Genomic DNA, 15869 nt, shown 5'->3' with positions numbered 1-15869 from the left:
TTCATAGTAAAATGAACAAAATGTAGAATCGACTGATTATCGCATGTACAAGTAAAATCAGTGACATTAGATAACATTAATTCTATTTTGTGCGTGGAAAAATTGAAACTGAATTTCCTATATACGCGTTTGACTCGGATGCAGTGATCACATAAGTAAAATCACCACTTAAATCTCATACTTTTTGGGCTTTCATAATAATATATACAATTTGTATTAAGTATACAGAGGATGCAACAGTGTAACGATCAAATACTCTGGCAAAATTCCTGCTTAATATTTGAAGAATATTACGCGGCATTAATCTAAATATTTATTAATATTTTCAATGGCAATAATTAGTATTAATGTTTTAACATTTATATTAATCTATAATAAAAAAACTTACATAGTAACAGAGGGATAAAAAATGTTTCCTAGATTTAGAAACATAGCAAATCTATTCTATTGATTACAAAGCGCCGTATCTGTTGAAATAATATTGTATAAAGTCCATATGATGGCATAGCTTTAAACAGTATTTGTGTACACTGAGTGATGTAACAAAAATGGTGTAAGTGTAAAACAAAACAATAACAAGAAGACATTGTTGGCTAATGTGTCGGTAACATATACACATAGACGATCTACACATAAAGATCACAGGACGATAAAGTATATAGAGGGCGAGTGAGGAGTTTTACCTTCCGAGCCTGGCCTGCTTCAGCTCATGCCGCTCATTCCTGGGAACATCATAGGCGAGTTACATTTCGTACTTGGCAATGGGGATGCAACAACACCATATTGCCAACTTACTTATGTCTAACCCATTGGCATAGCCCGACATATTAGGCCCCTAAGCCCTATTTGTGAGAGAGGCTACAATATACAATGTCATTTTGAATGAAACCGAATGTCAATATCATTGATATTTCAAAATAAAAAGTTGACATTAAAATGGAATGAATTTATTCATGGACGAATGCATGTTTAAATATTGTAAAACTAAAAAAATAATCTAAAACCCCATTTACACGTGCATGGATTTACTGGTGATAGAAGGTACGTATTATCGCGACCGTAACAAAAAAATTGCACGATTGCGTGCATGAATTAAAAAAGTTTAGAAGCTTCTGAAGTATAATATTATTAGTTGCCTATTGCCATAGAATTGAGTAGGTATGAAAAAAACAAATTATGGACATATTAAATTAATTGTTAATGAAAGTTTAGTATAGGTAAATCATTCTACAGTGGCACCATAGGCGATTCGCACGTGTATTGAATTGCTTGCGACAATGCCTGTTTCAATGCTAGCAAATAATACCACTACAATTGCAAGCCGCATTTGCCGTACCCATGGTGCCACTGTAAAATGATTTACCTATACCTACATATATTAAATAATATATACTGTCGATTCTTTCTGTAGAAAAATTATATGAGAATGCCAAGTTTATAAATTCACTGACAGCATTGAGTATTTATATATTAAATACTCTGCTGTATACAGAATAAGGCACAAAGTATCCCCAACAAAATTGTATACAATGCAAACTGACTTTTCTCAATAATAGGGTATTTACTGAAAAAATATTGACAGAAGTATACCCTGTTACTCTTTAATTATTGTAAAAGTATTTAATTATTGATTAACTGTATGTACTGTTTTCGAAAAGGTGTTTTACGTTTACATAAGTAATGTTGCATCCCCACTGATGATTACCATGCCAGCGAAGAAAATATACTGAACTGGAGACCTCCCGATGTCAAACGACTAGCAAATTGGATTACGATAGGTGCCGCGTGTTGCTGATATGATAATCTTTTAATACATTGTGAACTTATATAATTTATTAAACACCCTCATTTTCAAAGTGGCATTGATTGGATAATATAATGAGCATTTCAACAACATTCGATTTTTAAATAACGTCATTGTATTTAATCTTAACTATTTGAAAATGAGATAATACAACAAAATTAGGAAAACTTGAAAATAATGTCTAATCTGAAATGTATTGTAATTATTATCAATGAAGAATATCTTTGCCACATAATAATATATACCTGTATACAGTGTTCCCTCTAAGCGTCTAAGCACACTTGTGCACATATAAAGAAGTTTTTAATTGCAGCAAATTGTTCAATCAGTTTTAAAAATCTACATAAAACATGTGAATTGAAAAATAAATTTTTACACAATATTATTTTATATCAGTATAAAGCCGTATTTGTAAAGTTATAAGTATGAAGGAACTCCTGTTTTTTTACATTTGTCTGTCTATATTAACCAAACAAGAATGTTTCAACATTTTTTGTACAGTGCACATCCAAAGTATTTTGTATAAAGAACATCAAATTAGAGGGAACATTGTCTGAATAAAATCATTCAAAATGAAGTAACATAATAATATGTATTACTTAATACTATTCCGGTCCATCATTTACTATGAGTTTCAACAAGTAGGATTAGGATTAGTTATATGCATATTATTCAGGAGATACATTTATTGAACAACATAGTGATATTATGTAAAATCGGAATTTATCATTACCTGCTGAAACTTCCTGATGAGCTCATATCCTCGTCCAGGCCACTCCAAGAACCACTGGCGGGATCTGTAAAGGGTTTAGAGGTAATGCCAGAGAACACACCAGAGCCTGATCTATTGGACAAGGGAGAGGTCTCTCTCAAGCCAGAGTCGCTGGCGTCACTGGATCTAGAACCTAAGTCGAGTTCCATAGGCTTCGAGGTCACAACCACTTTCTTGCTGAATGTCAAAGTTTCTAACGACCCCAATTCTGAATCCAGTTGCTGCTCCATCATAGTGATGAGGCTTTCCGTATCAGACTGTTGAGATGTCATCGACGTTGAGAAATCTGATTTTCCCGAACCCACATCGATGCTGTGAAAGCTGCCTGAGCCGAATTCTCCACTCTGATCTTCCTGCATAGCCCCAGGGATGTCTACACCTTTTCCGGTAGACGTCGTCACGGTTTCTGATACCATTTTACCATCTATGAATCGCTTCTGAACAACTTTTGTTGTCGTTATAACTCCTATCATGTTTGTGTCCAATTCTGTAAAGGATGAACCTAATTCGGTTAATTCTTGTGGGTCATCTTTTGTGCTCTGATGCTCTGTCGCCTCTCGGCATATCGAAGGCTCGCCATCGGCGCCTTTTTGACATTCGTAGGTGATTTTTTTAGAGCAGATGACTTCTCCGCAATCTCCGCTCTCAGTGTCCGGGACGTAAAATGCTCCTCGATTGTCGAAAACCTTCTTTTGAGCTGTTACATAGGTGATTGTCGTTCCTCCATCAGTAATAGGGGAAGTCATTCCTTTGCCATCTCCCGCCCCCTCTGCCATCTGTTGGTCGATCATTTTTCTAAGAGCCGTTGTCTCGGAAACAGGTCTTTGGGATGGACTTCCGAATTTTTGTCCAGGACTTCCGCTTTTCAAAGAAGGACTGCTGCTTTTCTGAGAGGGGCTTCCACTCTTCTGGCCAGGGCTGCTACCACTTTTTTGTGGAGGACTGCTCTCCGAACTGCCTTGACTATATGAGCGCCTTTCCATGTCCAAAAATCCGGCACTGCTTAACCTGCCGTCGTGCGATAGCAGAAGAGCTTCTTTTTGTTTGGCATTTATTTCAATTTTCAAAGCCTCGAGGCAAGCCGATTCGAGACCTTCGAACTCCTTCAAGCTGGATACGGAAACGTCGTCACCCTGTGGACCTTTACTGAGGTGATATCTCCGGGAGAGGGATCCGTTCAATGAATCTTGCGATGATGAAGAGTGTTGATAATTTTCCATCGAAAGGGCCTGTTCCAAGTGTTCGAACTCTTGCAGAGAGCTAACTGAGACGTCGTCTTGTTCGCCGTATCTCATCATGTAGCGTTTGCGCAGATTCATTTCGGATTCTGAAAGACTTCCATAAGAATTCTTCAAGCTTCCGTAGCTACCGACAGATTCTTTTTGCGAAGTCAAGCTGCCGAATCTGCTTGCGTCAAAATCGGTCATCTCTTCTTCTTTGATATCCTCGAGTGGACCTCTCTCATAGTCGTACCTGGCGGCAGCTAAATCTCCTTCGAATTGCATTTGAATCCATTTTTTCCCCGCTTCGATTTCAGCATTTTCTGCAGCTTTCAATCTCTTCTGTTCTAGCTCATATTGAAGAATTTCTTCTTCCGATAATGAACCAGATGTACTATACTCGGTTTCAGACGTTTTCTTTGCAGTTTGAGATAGGTATTCCTCAATTTCTTCATCATGCTTCTTCACCATGGCTATTTTTCCAATTGATAAACTTTTACCTTCCGCGTCGAATTCTGAAGCTTCTTTGGCGACTTCTTCGATAACGACGAAGTCGTCGATTTCGCTCGGCTTGTCCACCATTTCAAATTCATCACTGGAAGGGGAATCAGGCTCTTTTTGAGTTTCGTAGAGAGTTCGCTCTTCTGCCGTGACTGATATTTCCGATTTCGAGTCGGTCATTGCCCTTTCGCTGTGGAAAAGTTCAGGGTCCTCGGAGATTTCATACATGTCATCCAAGACATATTCCCTTCCGTTGTCGGTTGATTCTGAGCTCTGGCTCGGATTCGAAATGGGAGTTTGGGGAGTCGAAAGATGATCTTCTTGAATCTTCAAGCTCGACGAAGAACTCTGCTGACTGTCGAGCGGATAGGGTCCGGCTATTTTCTTTTCATATGATGAGCTACCCGAGACGGACGGGCCGGATTTCGATATCAAAACTTGACAACTAACAATTTCTTCGTATTCTTGGCTACCTTTGGGTATAATTTCTCCCATCATAGCATCGAAATCGATGTCTCGACTTTGCTGTTCTACAGTGGTAGTTATTACCGACGGCTTGGATTCAGTCTTAACTGTGGTCACTTTTCTTTCAATGACCGTTTCCTCTATTTCTGCAGGCTTCTGTTTTTTTTCAGGAGTTTTGTAGACAACGGATGACGTGTGATATTCTACAATCTTCTCTGACACCTCAAAAGATTTCGGCGATTCCTTACTCTTACTGTGTGTACTTTTAGTTGAAGTCACCTCAGTGGACTCCTTGACGTGTCTGATTTCCCTCGGGCCCGTTTCGATTTTGCTCATAGTAAACACTTGCGAATCGGACTCGGGCATCATTGATTCCAAATCCATATCCACACTCTCGGATAAACTCTCCGAAGGGAATTTATCCGGTAACAGTTCCTTTGGTTGAAAACTCATCTCATGCGATCGTTTCATTTTACTTATGATCTCTGAGTTTTCATTGATAGCATTCACTTCATCATCGAGAGAGCCTTCTTCTGAATGATCGCTGGAGCCGATCGGCTGATTAACCACATCGAGACTCGAAATCATTTGAATCTGTCGAACTTCCAAGTCTTCTGCTGATTCTTCCGTCTCTTTGATCGAGATATCTTTCAATTTAGCGGAATCGGTTTCGAACGGTTCATTGAAATTACCGCTCTCCATCATTTCTTCTTTCAGTTCGGTAGCTGAAGGCACGAGAGTCTCCGAGGCATCCGAAATATCCACGCTCGCCAAATTTCCTGAACTTTCAGAGTCCAAGCTTCTCATACTGTCTCGCGAGCTTATGGAACTGACGGCAGAATAGTATTCTTTGGATGTCTTATGGGATCGTAATGATATATCTTGGGTAGTCAGTGCACTGTGAAAATCTGCTGTGCTCTGTCCAGTGAGTAAGTTTTCTACATCGGAAGAAAGAGGTCTACTTTGCGGGCTGTCCGTGTGTTCGAAGCTTTGGTAATGACTTTCACCTGAGCTGGACCACCCTTCCACGTCTGAGGTAGATCTTCGGTCGCCGGCGGTCATATGGGCGGATTTGACATGCTTATGTATAGGTCTAAGTTTAACTAAAGCTTCGGGACTTCCCTTAGGAGACTCTTCTTTATCCGAAGTTAGCTCAGTTTCGGTGTCTAATAAAGAAATCGGCCCACTCTCCAATCCCGTTGAAAAGTCGCTGAATTCTTGTTGTGTGTTGCATGGTCTATCTCTTTCATGGGCGGTCTCTTTTTCATCATCAGAAGTGATAGTCGTTATGTCATCGTGCTTGGAGGACGAAGTGTCACTGTCTTTGACGCTGATCTGTATATCTCTGTCGGTCATGGTGATCTCGATCGATTTGTCTTTTGTTGTCAATTCTTCGCCTAGTTCGACATAGTCCTTTTTGACTTGATGCTGTTCTTCCAATTCCGCGGAAGAGGCATAAGCTTGCTTCTGAATGTATCCAGTGACGGTGGGTCTGGAGTCCGTTTTTATTATTTCAGATTTCGCAGCCTCTGATGGTTCTTCCTGGATGACTTCAGGCCTGTCCGGGCTGATGAGTTTGAATTCAAATTCGGATGGCGACTGTTTATATTTGATGGTGCTGTCGCTTTTCTCACTAATAATTTGCCCGTGTGCGGCTTCCAGAGACTGCTTGACCTCATCTATGGTCTTTTCGAGGTCGGACAGTTGGGCTAGAGGCTGCGGTCTGACGGGCTCCGTGATGTCTACTCGCTCGTGTTCAAGTTTCGAAGCGAGAAACTCGGCCGACGAGAGATCGGTGTCGTACCCGCTGCTGCAGATGTCTTCTAGGCTTTTCTCTTTGACAATTCTGTGATCACCTCTCCTGTGATGCAAGTCCGGCACAAATGACTCGGCCTCCAGAGAGTAATCGTCTTTCTCCGAATGCTGCATGGTATCAGCGCTCACCGAATCCATGGACTTTTGCAGGGTTTCTGCATCCTGAGAATCTATTGATTGGATCATGTACTCGGTTTCAACGCTCTCTCCAGACTTGATCATGGAGTCCTTGAAAGATTCGAAATCCTCGCTCGGAGCTTCGACGTCGTGTATGTCTTCCGAACTGGCTAAGCTGAGTCCGTTCAACCGTATTTTGACATCTCTGTCGGAGCTTATTGTTGTCAATCCGATGTCACTACCGGAAATAGAAGATGATGCGAAATCCACGTCCCACGATCGAGATTCATCTCGAATAGACTTAGACTGTAAATGTATTTCTGAAGCCACTTCATCTAAAGGCTCGTGCTGTTGAACCGAAACTTCCCAGACGTGCTCTTGAATTATGTGTTCCTCAGGCTTGTGAACCGGTGATAACTTTTTTTCAAGGTTGTCGTCAGTTTTACCTTTGAATTTTGAAACATCATCGTGTTTTAAGTCTTCAGGTAAGTCCTGGTGCGCCTGCATAACAAAATCTGATTCGCCCGTAAGGTCCGATTCAGATTGTGTGTCCAGGCTTCCTCCTTGACTCAAACTTTTGTCGCGCTGGGATGTGGATACTCTGATTTCTTTAATAAAGTCGACTTCGTACACTTCCTCTTTTTTCAAGGATTTGGATCTGCTCTTGGGAGACATTTCCGATTTTTCATCGAAAGATCCTCGCTTGCCGGCTACCTCGCTCTTAAAACTGGTATCGTGAGAAATGTCAGAGCTCAAATCGTCATGCTCTTTGCTTTCCACAGTAGACTCTTCCTTGCTATAGCCTTTTGTTGCACTTATTACTACTCCTTCATGAGTAAGTTCTTCTGAAGTAATTTTTTCATCCTTCTCTACGATCTTGACCGCTGATACCATTTCAACATCTTTTCCTTGAGAAAATTCAGCTTCAACTTCTTCGGTGGGCTCCAACTCGGTTCGCTCGGTAAAATATTCTTTCCCCCACTGTTCATGAGATAGATCTCTTTCTGAGTAAGATATTTCTGACTTCTTAGACACGTCATCCTTTATCGCGGTCATCTTTTCTTCAGACTTGCTCTGTCTTCCGGAGTACAAGCTTTGCTCGGCGAACTCTCTTTGCGTTGTGACTACTACAGCGACATCGTCTCCCATTTTCTTAGCTTCTTGTATCTCAGAATCTTCTCTTTCGGCCGAACCTTTCTCATCTCGTTCCACTGACGATCTTTCACTATGAGTGACATCACCGCTCTTTTCAATTGATTCTTTCTGTTTTAATTCGTATTCTTCTCCGGAAATCTGTCTTTTGGTTTCCACTTTTGCTTTGATATCATCGTCTGTCGAGACTGTTTCTTTCTTTTCCGAAAAAAACTCTTTGCCGGATATTTGATGAGTCACAGATTCTTTCGTAGATATAAGAGTCGTCCCGTCTTCGAATGTCTTTTTGGTTATATCTTTGCCGACAAATTCTTTCTTCATTTGTTCAAATTTGGCAATGGCGTTGTCTTCGAAGTCACGTTTCATGTCTTCAAATTTCTTTCTCGTCTCTTCTTTGAAACTTATTTGCGATTCTTGAAAATCTTTAACTTTAGTTTGGGCATCGGTTACGGTTTCCGTTTTTGTGATCGTTTCCGTGGAAATCTTGCCGGCTTGTTTGACGGTTTGGGAATCTCGCGCGGCCGTGTCATCTGGCGAAATCGATTTAACATCAGGCTCTGGGTGTATTGTCAAAGCGTCTACGTTTACAAAGGAAATGTTGTCGGCGTGGTGTCTCGTGGGAGATTTGGGACTCGCGGATCGACTGAGCACTTTGGTTTTGACCTCCGTCACGAGATCTGAAAAACAAAAACTTTAATGAAGACAACTATCACACGATGTTTTATCAAGAATTTATTTATTTTAGGATTTGAAGAAGAAAGTCTTTAAATTATTAGTACTTAATCTGTATTTGAAGAAAAAAAATTTTTTAGAACAATTTGCATTGAAGCAAGCCAAGTAAGCGTGTGAATGATTTTTTTTTATTTAATTAAAACAAGAACAAAATATAAATACATTAGTATTAAAAAAGTATTAATTTCTTGAAGATTGAAGATAAATATAAGTAGGTACCATAGCTTTAAATGGCGTGATATCTTCATTACATGGAAAGCTTTGATTGAAAACAGTTATTAAAATTATTAATTTATCAACCAAACATTATTTAAAGTGAATAATAGTGGAAGAAGAAAAAGTGCACTTAGTAAGAATAAAAAAAATGATGATGACTGATGACATGATGAGATGATAGTTATGAGTTGTGATAAAAATGATGAAACAAATAATTTCATTACAAATTTACCACTAAATTTATTAAAAAAGACCACAGCATCTTTTTGATATAGATACAGATATACAACAGTTTTTTGATATAGATATGATGAAATTTTTTCAAATATATGTATTTTAAATCAACTACCTACCAATGATTGATTTAGTAATGGCGATCTTTGGTTTGTATTGCCTGAAGAATAATATCATGGTATTTCCAATGAAGAAAAAGATAAGTATTTGAAAGTGAAGAAATAACTATTATTATAAATTAATATTGAATGTAACATGAAGATGACGGAGCGAAAACTATTATTATTTTCATACACACAATATATAAGTACTCGGAGCTAAATGTTTATGTTATAATTTATAGTGATCGAAGAAATGAATGCGGTGTTGAATGAACGATTGCGTAGATGAAATTGACAATGTTGGAAGCATAGCATTGATTTCTTTTTGAGTTGCATCAAACCATCCCATCATAATTGAAAATTGTTCACAATCATGATGTATAAATTTTATATAATATGTCGAAATTATTGTATAATCCATCTTTCAAATCCGTATAGTATAGCATGGTTTTAGTACGTTATTACTATGAAAATATTAGAAACAAAATAATGCCGAAATATAAAGAATTTGTTATACCTGAAATATTATCGATATAAAGCGAATCACACAATCATAAAAGGTTGCTTTTTATATAACTGACAGTTAAATAACTCGGTAATCACCATAATATATGAAATTAGTGGTAATTTAGTTTAAAAAACAAACATGAATTAGCACCATCAAGTCATTTAAATGCTAATTTTTTGATCACTTAAAAAATTCATGACTGCGTGATTCATACATTATATTATGAGCAACGAATCAGGTACAATATTCTAGATAACATATTCTTGAATCTCTCTTCATAATAATTATGCACTGTACCCTGCGCTGTACTCAAAAGATTAGACAGGTATATTTTAAAATGGTGTCCTTAATTTTAATGAAAAATTTGGAAAGTGATTTGGACACCTACTGGAAATCGTTGTACTTAATACTAGAATATTTTAAATCTAATTCTCATGAGAATATTTTTTTTGCCTTGTGAGATATATTATTGTCAAAGATACTATCTTTCATTACCAAATAACAGTCAGCGAACTGTAGACTGTAAATTCATAATATATAATGGAGATATCTTTTCATATTCACTCAGGAATGAATTATGCACTTTAATTATTCTAAATAATCAAGAATGTGTGGAGGAAAGATACTCAAATTACTCTAGCATGGCTTATAAATTATCTCCATTAATTATTTAGGGTGATCTTTTGGTCTAAGTGTGATTTAGAGTGTAGTAAAAAGTAATCAACTTTTCCCAGTAACATAGTATTCATAATATTGTTTGACGGTTTTGTTGTAAATGTTGTCTTTTGAATTCCTGTAGAAGAGCCAATCGGTGTAACACAAATACAGTTTTTCCTGCAAGCAACGCAATCTTCCAATATGGCCACTGATGAAAACACACAGCTAAAGGATGCCTGTACAAAACGGCCAATTGGAAATAATTCAAGGGAAGCTGAATAATTTCATATACCTTCTAGTAAAATCATAATCGTAAAGTATTATAAACATGGGGGAAATTATTATTAAATTAATATAAAAAATTTACAACCATACACATAAACAATTGAACATGGGAACTATTTAAAAATAACGCCATGACAAATATAATGAATTCAGTTTAAATTGTTTTAAAATGAATATAAAAAGGATGTTAAAAATATGCAAAATATTTGTATCGCAAATCCAAAACATATCCATTCCATTCTTGCTGGCTACATATAGTGATATAATATGAGATACATATTTAAATAAGTTCATCTTAAATAGATTAACATAACACAAAGTGACTTTTAGCTACCGGTTGTAATAATTTACGAGTCGTTGATGTACGTATGCCCTGTCATATTATGCAGTTTTTGTGACTTATTTTATTTGACAGTTTTCGCACTATTTAGTTAAAAAAAAAGGTTTTTTAGTTCAAACATTTCTCAGTGACAAATGATAAATTCTTTTGATGCGTATTGCTATATATGTGATTCACATTGCATGAGATCGTGTTCGTAACGGGTAATGTTAGTGTTTAAAATGCATTAGACTATTTAACAAGTTTATAGTTATAGCCAGAAACAGCTGTCAACGTAAATGACTCAATTAAAGTAGAATTAACAAAAATAACTTTGTTTCAAAAGGATTATAATGGAGTTCTACTACGTAAATGCTAATTCAATTAAGGTGAATACTCCATCAACCAGACGCACTTACCAAAAAAATATGAAGCTTGCAATTTGAAACATTTTTTTGATAATTTACATTTTAAAGTGTTTTAATTAATAAATCATTAACATTACAAAATCTGAATTCATCAAAGGATCCCATTTTATTATTACATATTATTTTGTAATTATGTTTATTATTAAAATCTAGTTTATTAAATTATCTCTAATGTACAGTAAAGATTTTTGATAAATTCATAGTTTTAGTGTTTTTTATATTAATTTTAAAAAACATCGATTTTCAAAAGAAATCTCGAAAACGAATTCCCACTTTGTATTGGTACACACAATTATTTTTTAAATTGTAAGATTACATTTGACTTTAAATAAAAAGATAGATATGTATTTAATAATTAAAACACTTTAAAATGTAGATTATCAAAAAAATGTCACAAATTACAAGCTTCATATTATCCTCCGGCTAGGTGCCTCTGGTAGTATGGTGGTATATGGAGTATTCACCTTAGAATATTAAACAAGTATCCATACATGATCTATCTGAATGTACACTAGAAGGATGGTACGGATATGACGACACATTACTATGGTGCATAAATTGACATAAAGCATCAGAAAATTCCATAATATTTGCCATGACATAATGTATATTGAAAGTTCTTTACGCAGACAGTATTATTAAAAGGGATAAAATTATACGATAAAATTGCTATATAAACAGTTAGTAAACATTAAATAAATACAATATTCTAGCGAAAAAAAAGCATTCGCATGAACGAAATATAAATTTCTTTTTCAAGACATTACAGGATTTCTCTCGTGTATAAAAAATATACATAAATTTAAATAGGATAAAAAGCGATAAGACGGCGATGAAATAATAAATAGGGTTGCTTAATTTTTTTCATGTTGGCAACATCTCTCATTGCATTCGTTTACTTACCACAAATCTTTGGTATTCATTAGGTCTCCGCGGTTATCGCGAAACAAAAGAAAAATGCATACATTGTGTGAATAGTATGGCAATATATTAATAAATGCACGATATACCAAGCGTTACAGCGTATGATATTCCGAATTATTAAAGCTAAACCCCTCCTCTATCACTACTTTGATGACATCTTGTGGCAAAAATGTTTAAATAAATCAAATGTATTGGAAATATTTTTCATATATTCATTTTACTGATTGAACATACTTAATTAATATGTTATCTTAGTTATATTTAATATAATATGATCATGATCCTGGGGAATCGCTGCAGAAAATTCAACGTGTTCTGGAAGTGGATCGGTATAATCTGAGATAATATAAAAATACGATTTGTTTTTTCCCAATAAAAATTATAATTGTTAACCTCAACAATAATTGGAACTCCATTTTTATTGGTTTAGATTATTTGCGATGATTTCTGGCCCAATTTTTATTTAAATTATTTTTTCTGCAAACTTTTAATTACCTACTTATGTAGTTTAACACAAATTAACATGCGATATGGCGTATTTTGCTTCTTTATAAAACATAGTTTATATCTAAGAAGCCTCTATACAAACAAGTCATGAAATTTCCCATATTATTTCTCTGGTAAATGTCACTGTTTGTTTCATAAATAAAAAATAAATCATTATTATAATATTACTGTATACAATATCATTCATTAGATTCATTAATTTAATGACATTCTTTCATTGATGTAGAAAATAAATGAACGATGTATTTACTTGACTTGATTTATTTTTTAATTATAAATAAACAGTTTGCTCATTAGAAAAAGAAAAAAAAATGGATTCCAAAGCAGATTATGCACCTCATTCATATTTTTATATTATTGAATCATACTTGTGGATAATATGCTACATAATATATTTTATATTATTAAATATTTATAACCATTATATTATTAATTAGAACACTTAAATCTAGAATACAATATGTATACCAATATAATATTATGAGATATGGTATAGCTATTTAGGTGGCTAAGGTTTGGAGGAATATAATATATATATTATTATTTTAGCTTAAAATATTGTGTATTGGTATAGGGACAGGAGAAATTACATAATTACTAATCAATCAAATACATTGAAATAAAAAGCAACTTTATGTTACATTATTATGCATTATTTTACTAGAAGATGATATAAAGTTATTTGCTTGAGAAAATGTGTAGAAGTAGATGACATATTATATTTTTTAAATCATTGTTTCTGTCGTTTGAAATTATTTAGTAGACAACGACAATTGATTATTTAGTTGTTTAATTAATGTTCCAATTAACCGTTTTGTAGGTGAATAAAAGAATAAAATAAAAATAAAATATATACTACCGGTAAATATTAAAACACACCGAGAATATGTGCAGATTAGAATATAACGAAATAATATTAAATTCAATCTACACTAGAAAATGGAAAAAAATAGTGACTGAATGATTGTATAATCAACATGCTAAAATGTGTAGAAATTTGCTATCCCATAGTTGTAAGAAAGGAAATGTGAAAATTCAGTGTTAATTTTATTTTAACTGACCAGTGAATTATGTACATACCATCATTGAAAAATTAATGTAAGATTATTTTCAATACAGCAATATGAAAGAACAGTTAATTTTAACTGCAGTAGATAAAGTTAATTAGTATACAAAGAGGTGTCGGAGATATACAAATAACAAGTAGATTTTAATATTATTTTGGAGGAAAGATTGGAAAATCTTCGTCTCTTTATTTAATGACATTTTAGTTATGTGATAATATGTAATACGTAAGACAATTAAACTATGGGTAACCTCCCCCCTTTGGAACCGCTATGATAATAGATAATAAAAGGACCGTATTTAACTATTATCGTTTTAAAAACTACATTTACTCCACAGAAACAAATCAAAAATCCAAGTTAATGACGTGAAACGATTTTTTCTTTATACATAATTCAGTAAAAAAAACTGTAAAAATTCATTGAGGATTGCTAAATTCTATTGGGCTAAAATTTCAAAGGTTTTTTTTTTAGTTGTTTCCGTATTGAATATAGTGTATAAATGAGTTGCATAGAGTCATAACTCACTAGAAAAGTATTGAACTCCCTTGAATATTAATGAGTCAGTGGGTCGACATTATTTCTTTTTATACTCCTAAGGCAGTAGACACATAGCATACTATGAGAAATAGAGCTTCCTGATAGATTAGGAAGGCCTTCATGACATAACTTCAATTCATTGAAAAATGTGAGTTATGACAACAACAGTCAACTTTGTCAACGATTTTCACAGGGTTTAAAGTGACTTTTGATAACCAACTATTTTTCTTTATATAGATTTACTGTTTTTAGAATTACTTGGTATATTTAACAAAAAAATAACAAAAATGTGAGTTATATCTTCTCAAATATATCTTTTTATGTTGTTTTTCATTTTGTTGGAAAGCTCGTTGACTGTTTCGACTTGTCAAGTAATTAGTAAAATTGAGAGTGGTTATGGTGTATATGTATATGTAATGGAGAAATGTATAAATAGAATAAGGTATTGTAAATTTTGAAAAAATCTGTCTATTGGTTAATTATTCTACCCTTTAAAAAAAGTTATAGCCCGCCATTAAAAAAAATAATAAAATTAATTATCAACAGTGTGTGTTATTGCAAAATGAGTGTATTCTTTACGAGAATGTAAATTATTTCAAAAATACAATAGTAATAATGATGAAAGAATTTCTTAGGTACAGTAAAAGCCAGCTGCCAAATCAGAAGCCAAGGACCGTAACTATTGCTTGATAAAAATAATGTATAGTGCAATAGGATCAATCGTAATTGCTATGAGTTGAAGTATCAGATTTATGTTTGGCGGGTTGTCTTACCTGTGTGCATGGTGTCGGTGTCCAATTGCAGGTGATCTTTGAGGACTCGGATGTCTTTGGGAGAAAGCTTACTGGGCGTCTGATCCGGAAAAGCGTCAGGACCTAATTGGGAATTAATTTAGCAACTACTGTTAGCAATTATGTAATGACACCAAAGAACTATAGACAGAGGGAGAAAAAATGACATACTAATGGGGTTGAATTATTTAAAAGCCCTGTGAACAAGAGTTATTCCATAACGATATTACAATTTTTTGGTTAGTGAAACATATTACGTATGTTCAATAAAGAATGTTACATTCTTAAATATTGTGAATTATTTGTTAAATAAAAAATAGTTAAATTACATATTAGCAAGTGTAAGTATATTTTATCAAAAATTTGGAGAGATTCTGACGCCAGGTAAATTAAAAATTCTTTGCGGATTCAAATCACGCAGGTGTCGTATTTTTTTTTCAATTTTTTTTTAGTGGTTATATATTTCTCACAGGTGTTTTCAAATTATGTATGTTCAAATTGTTACTTAGCTCATTTCAATCTTTTGTAAAGTTGAAATTTTTACTTGTACTCATGGCTTTAAAATCTCAAATTATGAACTTTTTGTATTAAACATTCGATGACGATTCCGGAACAATTTTAATATGGTTGAATTGGTAACTATAGAAACATGATTATTCTCAGTGTTGGCAGTATTGTTTATAAATAAAAAATAAATGGCGGCTTATTTTAATGTTT

General features: G+C 34.4%; 1 protein-coding gene across 1 annotated transcript in view; it reads right to left on the bottom strand.

The window, feature by feature from the left end:
* Window positions 1-2533: 2533 nt before the first annotated feature.
* LOC147067485 (uncharacterized) overlaps window positions 2534-15869 on the bottom strand; it is a 125987-nt gene continuing 112651 nt past the window's right edge. Inside the window, exons 46-47 of the mRNA XM_085954286.1 lie at window positions 15135-15236; window positions 2534-8523 (exon numbers count right to left, since the gene is read on the bottom strand). Of these exons, the coding sequence (XP_085810412.1) occupies window positions 2534-8523; window positions 15135-15236 (6092 nt within the window). The remainder of the gene's footprint in view (window positions 8524-15134; window positions 15237-15869) is intronic.

Source organism: Rhyacophila brunnea, unplaced genomic scaffold (assembly GCF_057557595.1).
Source record: "Rhyacophila brunnea isolate RB1 unplaced genomic scaffold, BYU_Rbru_1.0 scaffold_4, whole genome shotgun sequence".
Lineage (NCBI taxonomy): Eukaryota > Metazoa > Arthropoda > Insecta > Trichoptera > Rhyacophilidae > Rhyacophila > Rhyacophila brunnea.
Note: the sequence above shows the minus strand (reverse complement) of the source record. Positions and strands in the feature narration are given on the sequence as shown.